Source organism: Gymnodraco acuticeps, unplaced genomic scaffold (assembly GCF_902827175.1).
Source record: "Gymnodraco acuticeps unplaced genomic scaffold, fGymAcu1.1, whole genome shotgun sequence".
NCBI classification, from domain to species: Eukaryota; Metazoa; Chordata; class Actinopteri; order Perciformes; family Bathydraconidae; genus Gymnodraco; species Gymnodraco acuticeps.
Window position 1 is genome coordinate 38556 of NW_022991059.1, and position 18283 is coordinate 56838.

Sequence of the window (18283 nt, forward strand, 5' to 3'; positions counted from 1 at the left end):
TTCTATGGGACGTCTCTACTGAACGTTTTCGTTTTTCCCACAATTAGAAGTTGCCAGTATTAAACACATTGGTGTTATCAAATGTAAAACATATAATTAATAAATGGGTGAAAATCGCTTGTGTCCATAATGTGCAGCATTAATATATACCCACATGACAGCTCATTGTTACTTTGTAATTCTACTCCACTACAATTCAGAGGTTAACCTGGTATTTTTACTCCATTGCATTTATTTGAGTTACTTTTCAGATTCTGATTAATGATGTGAAATATAAACAACCCTTAAATCAGACTTTAGTTACACATGGGTTAAATTCAAGGAAGGTGATTGTCAAGTGCCAACAATCAGGAGTAGTGCTGCAGATAATTGAATATTAGGGATATAAGGGAGACATATGGCGCAGTGGATAGAGCCTTGGTGTTGGGATCAGGGGGTCACAGGTTCAAACCCGACATCAGTCAGCATGTCGTTGTGTCCCTGGGCAAGACACTTCACCCCAAAATGCTCCTGTGGGGATTGTCCACAGTATTGAGTATGTAAGTCGCTTTGGATAAAAGCATCTAACAAGTAACATGTAATTATCAGGGCAATCTTTCACAAGTGGTTACAAGCACTAACATTGGCACATATACTCAATGGAGGTTACTCTTTTGAAAAAGCACGTTAGCCACTCAAAAGTCCAAGATGGCCGCCATTTTTCAAGATGACGCTGATGGCTTCAAAATATAATTGTTTTGCTATAAATTCACTTTCACCTGCCCTATATGAATGATTTTGATGTCAAATCATACTTTCTGGACCACGTAGAAACTGGATTGTCTGGATTAAAAGAGAAGGTTCAAGAAGTGTCACCCCCCATATTTATTTCAATTTGAATGTGTCAAAGTTATTTCTACATGTTCTAGTTACATTCTAACTGTGTTGTGCAATATGCAGACTGATCACTAGAGGGCGATAGCGATTGGGTGGAACCTACAACTCTATAAAGGCATGCGCTGCAGGATAGACACGACAGTTGAGCGCAACACTAAGAAAACATCACTTTTACCTCTGCTCCGAGATCAAGCCCACTCTGTTGCTACTGTCAGACATGTGATAGACAAAATCAAGGACATTGTGGCATTTTTGAACCCAGGCCAGGTACCTGTAATTGCTGCTGACCAGCCAATGTATGCAGTAGCCAAACAGGTGCAGTGGCACTGGCCTGAAAACTATGGTGAGGACAAGTTTGTCATCATGTTTGGAGGCCTACAAATTGAAATGGCTGCACTGAGGTCAGTTGGGACCCTACTCAAGGACAGTGGTTGGACAGGAGCTCTAGTTGAAGCTGGCATTGCATCTGCCGGTACAGCAGAATCGTTTTTTTAACAGCTTCAAGCATCACTAGGACACGACGGATGGACCAGATAACAGCATGGAGTTTGTTCAAGCTAATGAAGGTGGCCTATGCTGACTACTCCTGTGAGGCAACTGAAAATGCTGGGGAAGTTCTCTGTATTGAAGCTTGGGGGCTTTGTAGTTTGCGAGAGGCGCAAACTACAAAGCCCCCAGTTTCTCTTCTGGAATACAGTGCTGTCAATGTAACTGGTGATTTTCATGTTGATTCGATCATTCAGGGAAGCTAACTTCAGCTTATACTGTCATTCACTTACCCTACTTTTTAGCAAACAACAACTATACACGTTGGCTTCCTATCCAACTCAGAGACATGATGACCTTAAAAAAAAAAAACACCCTCAACTGGCCAAGGAATTTGAGAGTGGAACATTTGTTGTGCACAAATCAAGCCGAGAGTTCTCAGCAAGCCCACGAACAGGCCAACGCTGTTGTCAAGGCAGATGGGGGAGCAATCGGCCTAACTGAAGATCCATCAGCACTCAGGAGGTGGATGATAGCTGCCATGAGCAGACAGAAAGAGGTCAAAGGGTATTCCTTGAGAAAGTTGATAAGCTCTCACAAGTTATGACAGATATGGGCAATCCTTTCCAAGAGGAGAGTCGTGACCTGCTGTCACTTGACACAAAGGATATTGCTCACACCAGTGCAGTAGACTTGATGAGAACTCACTATGAAAGGGGCAAAGCTCAGTTCCAGGAATTCATGGCAGGAATCGACATAGAAAATTCAACCTTCTACAAACCAATCAAGAAGAACCGTGTGGATTGTTTTCATCAAAAACTAGCCTCTATAATTGTTTCCAAACAGAAGGTATTGCAGGAGGAATGTCAACTATTCTCTAAACTGTTCATTTGGTCATGAGAACCACCCATTCCCTGCTGCTCTGAGTGATGGGGGAAAGATTCACAGCAGCCAGAAATACCAGCTTGCTGGCATACTCGAGTCACTTGTTGCAATCCCTGACACTGAGCCTGAGGCAGATATCATCATTATTGATGGTTCAGCACTGGTATACAGTCTTCCACCACAAGGCTCCAAGAGCTTTGAAGACTATGCAGTACGGGATTTCCTTCCCACGATCGAGGCATACTCTACCAAGTACAAGAGGACTGACATTGTGTTTGATGTCTACCTGCCCATGAGCCTAAAGGTTGAAACCAGGTCAAGGTGAGGATGTGGAGTCAGACGTAGGGTGACCAACAAGGGCAAAATTCCATCAAACTGGCGGAGCTTTCTCAGAGACAATGACAACAAAACTGAACTCTTCCACTACCTTGCTGACAAAATTGCACAGATGTCAGCGCAAAATGTGGTCATTGTGGCCAAAGAAGAAAACGCTCTAATTACCCAAACCATGAGCCTAGAGGACTTGGCTACCTGTAGTCATGAAGAAGCCGACACAATAATCTTTGTGAATGTCAAGCAAGCAGCAAAAGAGGGCAGACAAAACATAATTATAAAAGCCAACGACACAGATATTCTTGTAATTGCAGTCAGCATTATTCCAACCCCTCAGGAAATTGGTCTGCAACAGTTGTGGATTGCCTTTGGCCATGGACGGAACCTTAAGTGGATCCCTGTGCATGACCTTTGTCTTTATGAGGCGAAGCCTGCGAGCTAGTTCAGGCAGTCAACTCGAGCACTTATGCTGCATTCATACATAACGCCCCCTTGCCACTCTACAACCAACCAAACAGAGTCTCCTTAATATGCCGCTCTATTTAACCTGCCAGATCTCTCTCCATGCATTGCTTGCTGCTGCTATTGCTGCAGCTACCTCTACGTCGCTGCTGCTTGCTGCCCCACCACCACCCCAGCTTCCACCCCAGCTTCCACCTGTAGGCTCGGGGGTTAGTTATTTGACCATCACTCATCGTGCTATGTATTTCTATGGAGTGATGATGCCCGAGCCTAGTCGCCAAACTTAACTATATGCTGCTTCTAATAAACATGTTAAAGGAACACGTGAGTTGTCTGACTGAACTATTGGAATGGAAAAGAGCAAAGGGATTCTCTTATTTCATGCCTATACTGGCTGTGATGTTGTTTCAGATTTCCGCGGTGAAGGCAAGAAGACAGCTTGGCAGACATGGGGAGTTTGTGACAAGGCATCTGATCTCTTCAGTAAACTCAGCCAGTATCCACCAACAGTGGTTTAATGATGACGAACTGAAGATCTTGGAAAAATGTGTGGTCATGATGTATGACAGGTCCAGTGTTGCTTAAAAATGTCCCCCCCCACATTCAGGATTCTTCCTACGCCCATGGGCAATGTTATATCTAATAAACATGGAAATACGTTTCCTGTTGGTGTTTGAAAATCGTAGTTTTACACGTTTTTTGCAATTATCAATTTAAGTGTTATTTTTTACATTTTGTGTATTAAAATTACACAAAACAGCTCTGAACAAGTTCAAACATATACCTTTGACTTTCCCATAGTCAAAAACATATAATTCAATACCAAAATCACCCAAATTTACCCAGTGGTTGAAATTCTGTAGTAAAATACTGTTTCCTCGGCTGGAAAGATGGCCGCCATTTTGAAAATGGAGGTGGCTAACGGGCTTTTTTAAATAAATGGCCCCAGAGGGATAAACATTGACATGTTGGTGCTTGTAACCACTTGTGAAAGATTGTTACAGCTATCTGCAGCACTAGAGAGATATTTGATAGTTGGTGCTTGAGAAGACTAAACATTTATCTGCAATTGACATGAATGGAAACGAGTAATAAAGTATATTCATTACTCGTTGTTCTCTACTAATAGTTAATTAAAGACTGTATAATGGCTATTTTGCACATCCCTTTCAAGATTTCAAGATTTTCTAAGGTTTATTGACATATCATTTACACAACTATGGTGTAGTTATGCAATGAATGAAAAACTTGGGTCGCAGCTGAGGTTCCTCAACAGCGCATTACAAGACATCTATCAATATGTGTGTATACCTCCAGCATTAAACTGTCATATTGTGCACATTTCTTATACTATCTACATACATAAGAGTATAATTCATATGTATAATATCAGTTAAAATAAGTGCTTCAGCATAGTTAACATTGCAGGAAAGCAATATATTAAACATTAAGTACTTTGTCAGGCTTAATATTTATCTGTAGAAACCCCCAAAGCTTTTTTCTTATTTAAAAGAAGACCTTAATCAAAAGTATTATTTAATGTTTAAATAAAGGTTAATTAGTTTGTCTGTTTTGCACATCCTCATATTAATATCTTTGAACATCCAGCATTAAACTGTTTTATTGTAGAGATCACTTACAGTATCTTCTTGATTTTTTTATATTCTATATTTCTATCATTGACCTTCTACTTTCCTCCTATGAAAGTATGTACTCTTAATATTTTTTTCATCAAATATAACACATAAAAACAATAATTCAATAACGTGCTTTACATTACATTACATTGCATTTAGCTGACACTTTTATCCAAAGCGACTTACAATAAGTGCGTTCGTCCAACAAAATACAACTTGAAGAAAATAGAATCATATAAGTACATCAGGCTTCATAGAGCAAAAACATTTCAAGTGCTACTCAACTGGCTTTAGAAAAGCCAGTCCTTTATTAGTATAAAAGTGCTTCGTTAATAGTTCTATCGCTCGAAGTGGAGTCGAAAGAGATGAGTTTTCAGTTTGCGCCGGAAGATGTGCAAGCTATCTGCTGTCCTGATGTCAATGGGGAGCTCATTCCACCATCCTGGAGCCAGGACAGCAAACCCACGTGTTTTTGCCGTTGGGAACTTGGGTCCCCCTCGCAGCGAGGGCGCAGCGAGGGCGCAGCGAGGGCGCAGCGAGTCGTTTGGCTGATGCAGAGCGTAGTGCACGCGCTGGGGTGTACGGTGTAACCATGTCCTGGATGTACAAAGGGCCAGATCCATTCGCAGCATGGTAAGCAAGTACCAGTGTCTCGAAGTGGATTCTAGCAGTTACCGGAAGCCAGTGAAGCGAGCGTAGGAGCGGAGTAGTGTGGGAAAATGTAGGAAGGTTGAAGACCAGACGAGCCGCTGCATTCTGGATGAGCTGCAGAGGTCGGATGGCACATGCAGGTAGACCAGCCAGGAGGGAGTTGCAGTAGTCTAGGCGTGAGATGACGAGAGCCTGGACCAGAACCTGAGTCGCTTTCTGTGTCAGCTGGGGACGTATCTTCCTGATGTTGTAAAGCGTGTATCTGCAGCAACGGGTTGTAGCAGCGATGTTTGCAGTGAAGGACAGGTTGTTATCTAGGGTCACACCCAGATTCCTTGCAGTCTGAGTCGGGGAAACAACAGAGGTGCCGATGTTGATTGTTAGGTAAAGAGTGGGACAATCTTTTCCCGGAAGGGAGAGCAGCTCAGTCTTGTCAAGGTTGAGTTTGAGGTGATGAACAGACATCCACTGAGAGATGTCAGCTAGACAAGCAGAGATGCGTGCGACGACCTGGGTCTCTGAGCGGGGAAAGGACAGAATTAATTGGGTGTCATCAGCGTAGCAGTGGTAAGAAAAACCATGCGGGCTAATGACTGATCCGAGCGAGTTTGTGTACACGGAGAAGAGGAGGGGACCAAGAACAGAGCCCTGAGGGACCCCCGTAGTTAATTGACAAGGGTCGGACTCAGACCCTCTCCAAGTCACCCTGTAGGTACGGTCTTTGAGGTATGAGGTGAGGAGGGACAGTGCAGAGCCTGAAACTCCAAGTTTTTGGAGAGTGCGAAGGAGGATCTGATGATTCACCGTGTCGAATGCAGCAGACATGTCCAACAGGATGATGACAGAGGAGAGGGATGCAGTTTTGGCAGTGTGCAGTTCCTCCGTGACAGCAATGAGAGCAGTTTCTGTGGAGTGACCTGCCTTGAAACCAGACTGGTGCGGATCCAGAAGGTTGTTCTGATTGAGATAACAGGAGAATTGTTTAAAGACGGCGCGTTCAAGTGATTTAGACAGGAACGGGAGGAGAGAGACAGGCCTGTAGTTTATAACACCAGACGGGTTGAGAGTGGGTTTCTTTAACCACTAGGCGGTGCACACAAGGTAGACACAGCCATAATAACTTTGTATTATTAGTGTAGGACACTTATGTATGTACAACATCTGAAGATGTGTAGTTTTATCAATGTTTTCACATAATTTTATTGCATATTGCTATACTATTTCAGACTCAGTAGTCCTTTTATATCATATTTGCACCTTTATGGTGTAAATATAACCTATCTATGAACTAGATCAAATGTAAAAGTCAGCCGAATTAGTGTTGATACTCCAAGGAGACGTATTGTGTGAAGAGAAATTGAAGATGTTGTTTAATTGTTGATATATTGATGATCCACATCAAGTATTCAGTTTCGGCGGCATTTCTTACAGTTTTTCCATAGGTCTTCTCATCAGGGCTCTATAAATAAAGAACTATGGCAGATCTGTAATATGTAATGCAGCCGAACCGTGTATTACAATGCCGTTATGTGATGACTTTCAAAGAGAAAAGCAAGAACACTCGGAATTAAGTATTATTTTATTTAAAAAAAAAAGATTTCCGGATTTGATATGGCATGAACACCATATCCCTACATGCATTGCGGCTAAAACATCCAATCAGCGAGCTTAAACCATAGCTGAGGATCTTGGGTAATCAGTTCAGTGGCTGTGTATCGCAATGATGCTACGTCTGTTTCCGGTTATTTTTATTTTGAAATTCAGTTCCTGACGGACGCCAAAAAAGCCAGAGATTATGGAATTAAACAAATAAATAAAAACAAGGATAATTGTGTGTTATTGGTGAGTAAATAACAGTGTGTTATTTAGAAAATAATAACAAATTAGAAGGAAACAAATATTTAAAAAAATACAGATTTCAGTATTCGGAGGCTCTGAGCCCCATTTAGTTTCCTCACTGACGACAACAAAAGTCCGACATTATACGATTTAAAATAAAAAGAATAATCGTGGCTTGATATTGAGCAAGAACATGTTTTTATGAACCCCACAGCTTCCGGTCTTCTAAGACCCAAACGGATAAAAAGACGTGGTGTAGGCACGAAACATACTACAAATAGAAATACATTGCTTTTAAAATCGTTCTGTGTGACACGAAAAAAAGGGGAAAATCCCGTTGGCGAACACGAATCAATAGATTCAATGTTGTGACTATAACACGAAATGCCATGAGTCTGGGTTGTCATATGGTGTCCTTTTTCTCAACCAAGGCTGAACAAAGCGTATTTTAAAATATGCAGTCTTGATCAAACACAAATCAAGATTCTGTTACTGTACTGTTTATTTCTCACCTTAAAACAGACAGACGCCATTTTGTGCTTAACTCCAAGCGGAATCTTCCCAAACTTGAATCAAACTTTAAAAATAGTCAGTGCTGATCAAACATTAATACACACACACGCACTCACAATGAATAAACGACTGATACTCATGTATATTTTTCCCACTCACTTTATTAATTGTTTTCGGTTCCATTGGTAATAAAATCATAATAAAAGTACAACAGCGTGCTCTGAGGAATTACATCTGATCTAATCCTCTTCCTGGGTAGTAATCCTCATTTCAGTTCTCATTCACTTCCTGTTTCCCTTCTTTAACACTCAGGTAGCTTTCAGGCTGTGCACATTTAAAAACAGACAGTATATTAAAGAAGAAATTATATACCAGTGCACATAGTAAAATAACCCCTTTTGATTATTACCCCCACATCATAAAGAAGTTAAAGCTCAGAATAACTGGAGTCCTCAGGAATAATCTCAGATAATGTGCCGGCTCAGTTTCACAGCAACAGGACCTTCATTTCCACCGTCAGGAATCAGCTGAGAACACAGAGAAACTGCTGAGTCATGGTTTATACACTGCTGCTTTTGTGTTAATCAAGGAACTCTTTAAACATTGTGTTAATCAAGGAACTCGTTAAACATTGTGTTAATCAAGGAACTCTTTAAACATTGTGTTAATCAAGGAACTCTTTAAACATTGTGTTAATCAAGGAACTCATTAAACATTGTTAATTAAGGAACTCATTAAACATTGTGTTAATCAAGGAACTCTTTAAACATTGTGTTAATTAAGGAACTCGTTAATAATAATAATAATAATAATAATACATTCGATTTAAAAAGCACCTTTCATTGCTAACAGCAATCCCAAGGTGCTACAGGAGGCATAATAAAAACAAACAAAATAAACAAAAGTATTAAACATTAAACATTGTATTAAGTAAGGAACTCGTCAAACATTGTGTTAATTAAGGAACTCGTTAAACATTGTGTTGATTAAGGAACTCGTTAAATATTGTGTTAATTAAGTAACTCGTTAAACATTGTGTTAATTAAGGAACTCGTTAAACATTGTGTTAATTAAGGAACTCGTTAAACATTGTGTTAATTAAGGAACTCGTTAAATATTGTGTTAATTAAGGAATTTGTTAAACATTGTGTTAATCAAGGAACTCTTTAAACATTCTATTAATTAAGGAACTCTTTAAACATTCTATTAATTAAGGAACTCTTTAAACATTATATTAATTAAGGAACTCTTTAAACATTTTATGAATTAAGGAACTCGTCAGGAAGAACAAATTAAGGTGCTGCCTACCATGCAAAGCTCTTCAGTTTCTCCATCCCATAGTGATGAGGGCCGCGTTCCCCTCAGTGTATATAGCAGATCTGCGCCTCCTGCGACCTGCCCCCCCACAGCTCTGTACGCAGACAGGAAGTTAGTTTCACAGACAGGAAGTTAGCTCCGCAGACAAGAAGTTAGCTTCACGGACAGGAAGTTAGCTTCGCAGACAGGAAGTTAGCTTCACAGACAAGAAGTTAGCTTCACACACCGGAATAAGCTCACAGACAGGAAGTTAGCTTCACAGACAGTGTCACTACCCGATCTGCCCCCCTGCCCTATCTTCAGTGCGCATGTGCGAGATGGTCCGCCATATTTGAAAACTACATACGGCAACTCTAATAGGACACTTGACACAGTGGCGTTTGGCAAAGCAGAAAAAGAACACAAAAAAACCGCGACAATATTAATCTGAACGAGAGAGATGAGTTATTTTATTGGGTAAAGTACATTGTCAGAATAAGTGAGAAATGTATTTAACTTCTGTTAGACAGCTATCATACATACTGAATAAATATTGATTGTGAATGTATGCAATATGTATGGCATTCATCATTTATATCTAATTACATTAACTGTGAATGTCCTTCATTTTATTTCAAATAAAATCATAAAAGATTTTTGTATAAATATTTGAGACGTTCATGACTCGCGCATGCACGATACAAATCGGGCAGCCATCTAGACGTCAAATGTCCTATTAGAGTTTCCGTATATAGTTGTCAAATATGGCGGACCATCTCGCACATGCACACTGCAGATAGGGCAGGGCTGCAGATCGGGTAGTGACAGACAGGACATTAGCTTAACAGACAGGAAGTGAGCTTCACAGACAGGAAGTTAGCTTCACAGAGTTAGCTTCAAAGACAGGAAGTGAGCTTCACAGACAGGAAGTTAGCTTCACGGAGTTAGCTTCACAGACATGAAGTGAACTTTACAGACAGGAAGTTAGCTTCACAGACAGGAAGTGAGCTTCACAGTGTCACTACCCGATCTGCAGCTATGCCCGATCTGCAGTGCGCATGTGCGAGAAGGTCCGCCATATTGGACAACTCCGGATGGCAACCCAAGTAGGACACTTGACACAGTGGCTTTTTTTCACTTGACAACTTATGTTAGACAGCTATCATACTGAATACATATTTACTGTGAATGTGTGCAAACATGTATGGCATATAGCTGTCTAACAGAAGTTAAATTCATTTCTCACTTATTCTGACAATGTACTTAACCCCAAATAAAAGAACCCAATAAAAAGAGTTGTTAAATAATAGTGAAGTCACGTTGTATTAACAATAACTCATCCCTCTCGAGTTTTCTTTTTGAGCTTTGCAAAAAGCCACTGTGTCAAGTGTCCTTCTTGGGTTGCCGACCGGAGTTTTCCAATATGGCGGACCATCTCGCACATGCGCACTGCAGATCGGGCAGGGCTGCAGATCAGGGCTAAAGTTGAATAGTCCATTTAGCTTAGGAACCTTCCTAACCGAGTGAAATGACCCGGAAGTCCCTCAGTGGCAGCCATGATAAGTGCCGTTCCAATTCTCTACATGATAGGAAAGGAGGTTTCAAACTTCCTTTTTCACCTCCTTTAGCTTAGGAACCACTGGACCTCCCTCAACGAAAGGAGAGGAGAAAATGCTGCCCCACAATGCCTTGCAGCCGCAGCATTTGCCGTCACACAACAGTCGGCCGTTCACGGAAACAACCGATTATGACGGAGAAATTATTTCATGAAAGTTACGGTGCTTATTAAGCTTTTTAAAACGTATGTGGTAAGTTGCCAAAGTGCTTGGTTTTGAACGTTCATCAGTATTATAATCAAAAAGAGAAATATGAACATTAGTTTTTTCTGAAATGATCAAATAAAGTCAACATTTCACTGAGCTGTGTGGGGTTTGTTCAACTTTTAAAAGATGTTTGAATGGTGATATACACAGTGATAGATGTTAAGGACTAACGTTTATAATAAATACATTTGTATTGATTTTAAGATATTTTCATAGTTCATACAATCATACGTATTGGGATCATTTGTATTAATGTGGACCGGAGGGAGAGGGAGACGAGCAGAAGTTTCACTTTCCTTTTGTATTTCAATTCCAGCTTTGGTCCTGAAGAATATGTTTCTCTGTTGTCCACGTTCATAAAGCATAAAGCAGCAGCGTCAGAGCACAGAGTCTCTAGATGAGTTTACAGGAGTCCCTCGTTCTTATTAAACATCCATGTTGTAGTCCGCTGTATAGAAAACTGTAGTCTCCATAGTTTCCCCACAGCAGCAGACGCACATTCATGACGTCCGCTGGCGCATCATAAACACGCGGGATAGTGAAAGTGCATTCGGATTCTCTAAAGTACCGCGGTCTCTTCTCCTAAGTCCTTTTGAATTCTCCTATCCACTATCCCTTAACCCCGTGACGTTTCACTCAGAGGTCAAGGAATAGTAGATAGGGTTATAATTTAGGAGCTGATTTTTTGATTATCCGACCGCAGCCCGGTTAGTGACACACAGACAGGAGGTTAGTTTAAGGCGAGACACCCCAGGTGAATAGGGTACATTGTTTAACTTAAAGGTATCAGCTATACATTTCTCCAGTTAATTACTTATAATAAGGCAATTGTCTTTTGTATTACAAGTTTTCTGAAATAGCATGTTTAAATATGCAAATTACCCATTATCTCATTAAATATGCACATATTTTAACACATTTCAGGAATCGAAATATGAACTTTGGATATAGCCAGATTCAAAATTCTTGTTTCATTTTGTAGTCATATTAGTATCTAAAGCTTTTACAGAAGGGATATTGGATATCTCTTTTTATCACTCCATAAATCAGAAAATACTGTCAACAGCCCTAAAATATCCATTTTCGCCATGTTTTTAGGTATACAATGTTGTATAATTCAGGCTATGAATTATATATGAACAAACCCTTCTGTAAAAGCCTTCATAATATTGATAGGAATATAACTGGAAGGTTTGGTGAATGTACGTGCTACTGAAGTTGAAATTTCGAAATTCAGAGTAGGAGAAAAAACTCATTTTGAGAAAACGACCTTTAAAGATTGCAGTGAGGCGCTAGCTAAACCCTCCTGTTCTTTGGATGACAGCTTGCGCATCGACGCACTCCGTGAAGGTATTTCATGTTCAGGGTCATTTTTTTTTTGATAACCTTGCTTCGTGCAAGTGACAATTGTTGTCGTCTTCTCTGTGAACGTTTTTTTCGCTGTTCTTTTTGCATTTTGAGATTTCAATTTCTAGCTGAAAGCTAACCAGGAAGTGTTTTAGCACACCACGTGACGCATCTGAACGAATCACGTTGTCAGAAATTGACACCAGCCAATGAGATTTCGTTTCTTGGTTTAAGACCCCTTTGTGCTTTCACGATTGGTTGCTGATACAAAGGAAATGACCATATTTGGATCCGATGAGATTGTGCAGGAGAGACACAGCTTTCCAGCGATACCTCTGTTGACATGGTGCACACAGCGGTCGCGGTACTTTATGTTACGTTAGAATGCTAACTTTTGGTGAATTTAGGAGAAATCTACAGACGCAAATAGACAAACTATAGTAAAATAAACACTTAAATGTGTATTTTGTACGTTTTCCTTCCAAAACCCTGAAAGAAAACATGTTATGGAATCAAAATAGCACAAAATCTCAAAATTGACCAGTACTTGAAAAACGATGTTTTTGCCTGCCGTGTCTCGCCTAACAGACAGGAAGTTAGTTTAACAGACAGGAAGTTAGCTTTACAAACAGGAAGTTAGTTTAACAGACAGGAAGTTAGCTTTACAGACAGGAAGTTAGCTTAACAGACAGGAAGTTAGTTTAACAGACAGGAAGTTAGCTTAACAGACAGGAAGTTAGCTTTACAAACAGGAAATTAGTTTAACAGACAGGAAGTTTTCTTCTCTGTGTACTCTGTGTATTAGCACTATGTTTACTCGGTGTATTAGTACTCGGTGTACTCTGTGTATTAGTACTCTGTGTACTCGGTGTATTAGTACTATGTGTACTCTGTGTATTAGTACTCTGTGTACTCGGTGTATTAGTACTCTGTGTATTAGAACTCTGTGTATTAGTACTCTGTGTACTCTGTGTATTAGTACTCTGTGTATTATTACTCTTTGTACTCTGTGTATTAGTAGTCAGTGTATTAGCACTCTGTGTACTCTGTGTATTAGTACTCTGTGTATTAGCACTCTGTGTACTCTGTGTATTAGCACTCTGTGTACTCTGTGTATTAGCACTCTGTGTACTCTGTGTATTAGTACTCGGTGTACTCGGTGTATTAGCACTCTGTGTACTCTGTGTATTAGCACTATGTGTACTCTGTGTATTAGTACTCTGTGTACTCTGTGTATTAGTACTCTGTGTATTAGTACTCTGTGTATTAGTAATCTGTGTATTAGTACTCTGTGTACTCTGTGTATTAGTACTCTGTGTACTATGTGTACTCTGTGTATTAGCACTCTGTGTACTCTGTGTATTAGTACTCTGTGTATTAGTACTCTATGTATTAGTACTCGGTGTACTCTGTGTATTAGCACTCTGTGTACTCTGTGTATTAGCACTCTGTGTACTCTGTGTATTAGCACTCTGTGTACTATGTGTATTAGTACTCGGTGTATTAGCACTCTGTGTATTAGTACTCTGTGTACTATGTGTATTAGAACTATGTGTACTATGTGTATTAGTACTATGTGTACTCTGTGTATTAGTACTCGGTGTATTAGCGCTCTGTGTACTCTGTCTATTAGCACTCTGTGTACTCGGTGTATTAGCACTCTGTGTACTCTGTGTATTAGTAATCTGTGTACTCTGTGTATTAGCACTCTGTGTACTCGGTATATTAGCACTCTGTGTACTCGGTGTATTAGCACTCTGTGTACTCTGTGTATTAGCACTCTGTGTACTCTGTGTATTAGCACTCTGTGTACTCTGTGTATTAGCACTCTGTGTACTCTGTGTATTAGTACTCTGTGTATTAGCACTCTGTGTACTCGGTGTATTAGCACTCTGTGTACTCGGTGTATTAGCACTCTGTGTACTCGGTGTATTAGCACTCTGTGTACTCTGTGTATTAGCACTCTGTGTACTCTGTGTATTAGCAATCTGTGTACTCTGTGTATTAGTACTCTGTGTGTACTCGGTGTACTCGGTGTATTAGTACTATGTGTACTCTGTGTATTAGTACTCGGTGTATTAGCACTCTGTGTACTCTGTGTATTAGCACTCTGTGTACTCTGTGTATTAGTACTCTGTGTATTAGTACTCTGTGTACTCTGTGTATTAGTACTCTGTGTATTAGCACTCTGTGTACTCTGTGTATTAGCACTCTGTGTACTCTGTGTATTAGCACTCTGTGTATTAGCACTCTGTGTACTGTGTGTATTAGTACTCGGTGTGTACCGGAGTGCAGGCCTGGCCCTGTGTGGGGCACAGCTCCAGTTTGCAGTGCAGGTAGATTTCACTGCTTGCTCCAGAGAACTCGAACATGTTGAAGGAGAACACGCTGGACGTTCCCTGTCCGTTTCCCTGCATCTGCACCGTATCATCAGCAGGGTTCGGACATCTGCCCGGAGACAGGAAATACACACCATGAAGTCTCAGAGTTCATTCTGTTCTAACAGTCAGAGTTCATTCTGTTCCAACAGTCAGAGTTCATTCTGTTCCAACAGTCAGAGTTTATTCTGTTCTAACAGTCAGAGTTCATTCTGTTCTAACAGTCAGAGTTTATTTTGTTCCAACAGTCAGAGTTTATTCTGTTCTAACAGTCAGAGTTTATTCTGTTCTAACAGTCAGAGTTTATTCTGTTCCAACAGTCAGAGTTTATTCTGTTCCAACAGTCAGAGTTTATTCTGTTCTAACAGTCAGAGTTTATTCTGTTCTAACAGTCAGAGTTTATTCTGTTCCAACAGTCAGAGTTTATTCTGTTCTAACAGTCAGAGTTTATTCTGTTCCAACAGTCAGAGTTTATTTTGTTCCAACAGTCAGAGTTTATTCTGTTCTAACAGTCAGAGTTTATTCTGTTCTAACAGTCAGAGTTTATTCTGTTCTAACAGTCAGAGTTTATTCTGTTCTAACAGTCAGAGTTTATTCTGTTCTAACAGTCAGAGTTCATTCTGTTCCAACAGTCAGAGTTTATTCTGTTCTAACAGTCAGAGTTTATTCTGTTCTAACAGTCAGAGTTTATTCTGTTCTAACAGTCAGAGTTTATTCTGTTCTAACAGTCAGAGTTTATTCTGTTCCAACAGTCAGAGTTTATTCTGTTCCAACAGTCAGAGTTTATTCTGTTCTAACAGTCAGAGTTTATTCTGTTCTAACAGTCAGAGTTTATTCTGTTCTAACAGTCAGAGTTCATTCTGTTCTAACAGTCAGAGTTTATTCTGTTCCAACACTCAGAGTTTATTCTGTTCCAACAGTCAGAGTTTATTCTGTTCCAACAGTCAGAGTTTATTTCCTCACCCGGTGATGATGAGGTCATATTGCAGATTACTGTCAGGTGATGCCTGATTGGTTGCCCAGCAGGAGTCTGTCACCATGGCGACCATGTTGCCGTCCAGCCCCACCGCCTCCAGCTGCAGCCAGACCGTCTGGTTCAGCAGGATCTCCGTGTTCGGGCCGACAAGCTGCAGGAGGCCGGCGTCGCTGAAGGAGCTCATCGTCAGAGTGTAGTTCCACTCTCCAGATACAAGCTGCTGCACCACAGAGCTACACACACACACACACACACACACACACACACACACACACACACACGCACGCACACACACACACGCACACACACACACACACACACACACACAGCCACACACACACACACACACACAACACACACACACACACACACGCACACACACACACACAGTTTAGCAGTGTGACGCTTGGAGCTGTGGTACATTAAGGACCAGGTGACGCTCACCTGTCTTGGATCCTGAAGGACACACTCCTGACCTCTGGCTGTGTGTACTTGCAGGAGAAGTCGATCTGGAACTGGTCGCTGCGGGTGATGACTCCGCCTGATGAGCTGTTCAAGGACATGATGGAGTTCTCGTAGAAGATCTGGCTGTTGTTTCTCTGCAATGTGACAGAAAATGAGTTCATTTAACCTGTTAAGCCCGAGAGACCCCGGTACCGGGGCCCTCCCGCAACATCTGTCAGGAAACAGTGTCTGAGGGCATGTTCATTTAATAAACTATGAATGTTTTGTATCCATGAAACGGGAAGAAACTCATCTAACTGAACTTTTTTTTTTTTTTTCCACAATGCTAACGCTGAGACTCTGAATTAGCAACGAGCGAAAAATGCTAACAGATTTACTGCACCGAAACTCACTCACAAAACCTTATTATTTATCCATTCTGCACATCCAACCCATCGATCTGATCGTGAGATGACACAGAATCGATGGGTACAGACATTATCACTCAATGATACGAACTTGCGACTTTATAAACAAAAACAGACATCAAAGCATGTGGCGCTAGGTAGCTAGAAACGCTAACATGGCTTACCTGTGTCGTAGTCTGGTCAAAAACAGTCAGAAAGATGTCAATCACCAAAATCGACAAAGGGGGCCAGAGATATGGAAAATCCACCCAAAAGACCCCAGAAGTGTTTTTGTTGTTGCTAAATCTGTCTAAAAAGGTCAGATTTCAACATCTATATTGATTCTGACTTTTCTACATCCAACTCACAGGTTTATCATTGCTTTGAGAAAACAGATTATTAATTGAACCCTTTTAGAAGATATGGTCATTTGTTCTGGGAATGTCATTTTCGAGCCTGAGACCTGAACAACAGGCTCGGGGCTTAACTGGTTAACGGCCGTGGCCACATTATTCCAGTGCTCACTGCTGACGGTTCCATCCTGACAGAGAACGGTCAGTGTTGGAGTTCCCAGTCCAAACCATCCAGGTCATAAATCACATGGTCTCTAATCAATAAAGGGAACTAGAGAATATGCTCTCCCGGTATTTAATTAAAGTTAAACAGGGTGACTGAAGCCTGTTCCTTCCCTTCCATCGATCATTAAGCTCTTCTGAGGGCTGCAGGTGTCAATAACCAACTGAACAGGACTCAGTTAAAGCAGCTTTGCGTGCTTCTCGTTTGCCCAAAGACGCTCTGAAAATAACCCGCCTTGAGTCTAGAGGAAGTGATAACCACGCACCATGACCTCCGTCCCGCAGGGGGCGCTGCTATTGAAGCTGAAGGTCACCAGGTGGCTCTGGGGGTCCATGTGGCCCTTGCAGCTGGGGTCTTTGAGGTGTAAGGTGGAGAAGTCGATGCCTTTGTCGTCCAGCAGACATCCAGCCAGAACCACAGAGGCCGAGTCCTGCCTGCAGACCGTGGGATCGCCTGCAACACACCGACACTTCAACCACACACCGACACTTCAACCACACACTGACACTTCAACCACACACCGACACTTCAACCGCACACCGACACTTCAACCGCACACCGACACTTCAACGACACACCGACACTTCAACGACACTTCAACGACACACCGACACTTCAACCACACACCGATACTTCAACGACACACCGACACTTCAACGACACTTCAACGACACACCGACACTTCAACGACACACCGACACTTCAACGACACTTCAACGACACACCGACACTTCAACCACACACCGACACTTCAACGACACACCGACACTTTAACGACACTTCAACGACACACCGACACTTTAACGACACTTCAACGACACTTCAACCACAAACCGCCACTTCAACCACACACCGACACTTCAACGAAACACCGACACTTCAACCACACACCGACACTTCAACCGCACACTGACACTTCAACCACACACCGACACTTCAACCACACACCGACATTTCAACAACACACCGACACTTCAACCACACACCGACACTTCAACCACACACCGACACTTCAACCACACACCGACATTTCAACAACACACCGACACACCGACATTTCAACCACACACCGACACGTCAACCACACACCGACACTTCAACCACACACCGATACGTCAACCACACACCGACACTTCAACCGCACACCGACACTTCAACCGCACACCGACACTTCAACCACACTCCGACACTTTAACCGCACACCGACACTTCAACCACACACCGACACTTCAACCGCACACCGACACTTCAACGGCACACCGACACTTCAACCGCACACCGACACTTTAACCACACACCGACACTTCAACCACACTCCGACACTTCAACCGCACACCGACACTTCAACCGCACA

The 18283-nt window shown here is 41.6% G+C and overlaps 1 protein-coding gene across 1 annotated transcript in view; it reads right to left on the reverse strand.

Moving 5' to 3' along the window:
* Positions 1 to 7823: 7823 nt before the first annotated feature.
* Positions 7824 to 18283, reverse strand: part of LOC117559901 (alpha-tectorin-like) — a 16247-nt gene continuing 5787 nt past the window's right edge. Inside the window, exons 9-14 of the mRNA XM_034236616.1 lie at positions 17195 to 17382; positions 15947 to 16101; positions 15490 to 15735; positions 14434 to 14596; positions 8991 to 9093; positions 7824 to 8209 (exon numbers count right to left, since the gene is read on the reverse strand). Of these exons, the coding sequence (XP_034092507.1) occupies positions 9004 to 9093; positions 14434 to 14596; positions 15490 to 15735; positions 15947 to 16101; positions 17195 to 17382 (842 nt within the window). The 3' untranslated portion in view covers positions 7824 to 8209; positions 8991 to 9003. The remainder of the gene's footprint in view (positions 8210 to 8990; positions 9094 to 14433; positions 14597 to 15489; positions 15736 to 15946; positions 16102 to 17194; positions 17383 to 18283) is intronic.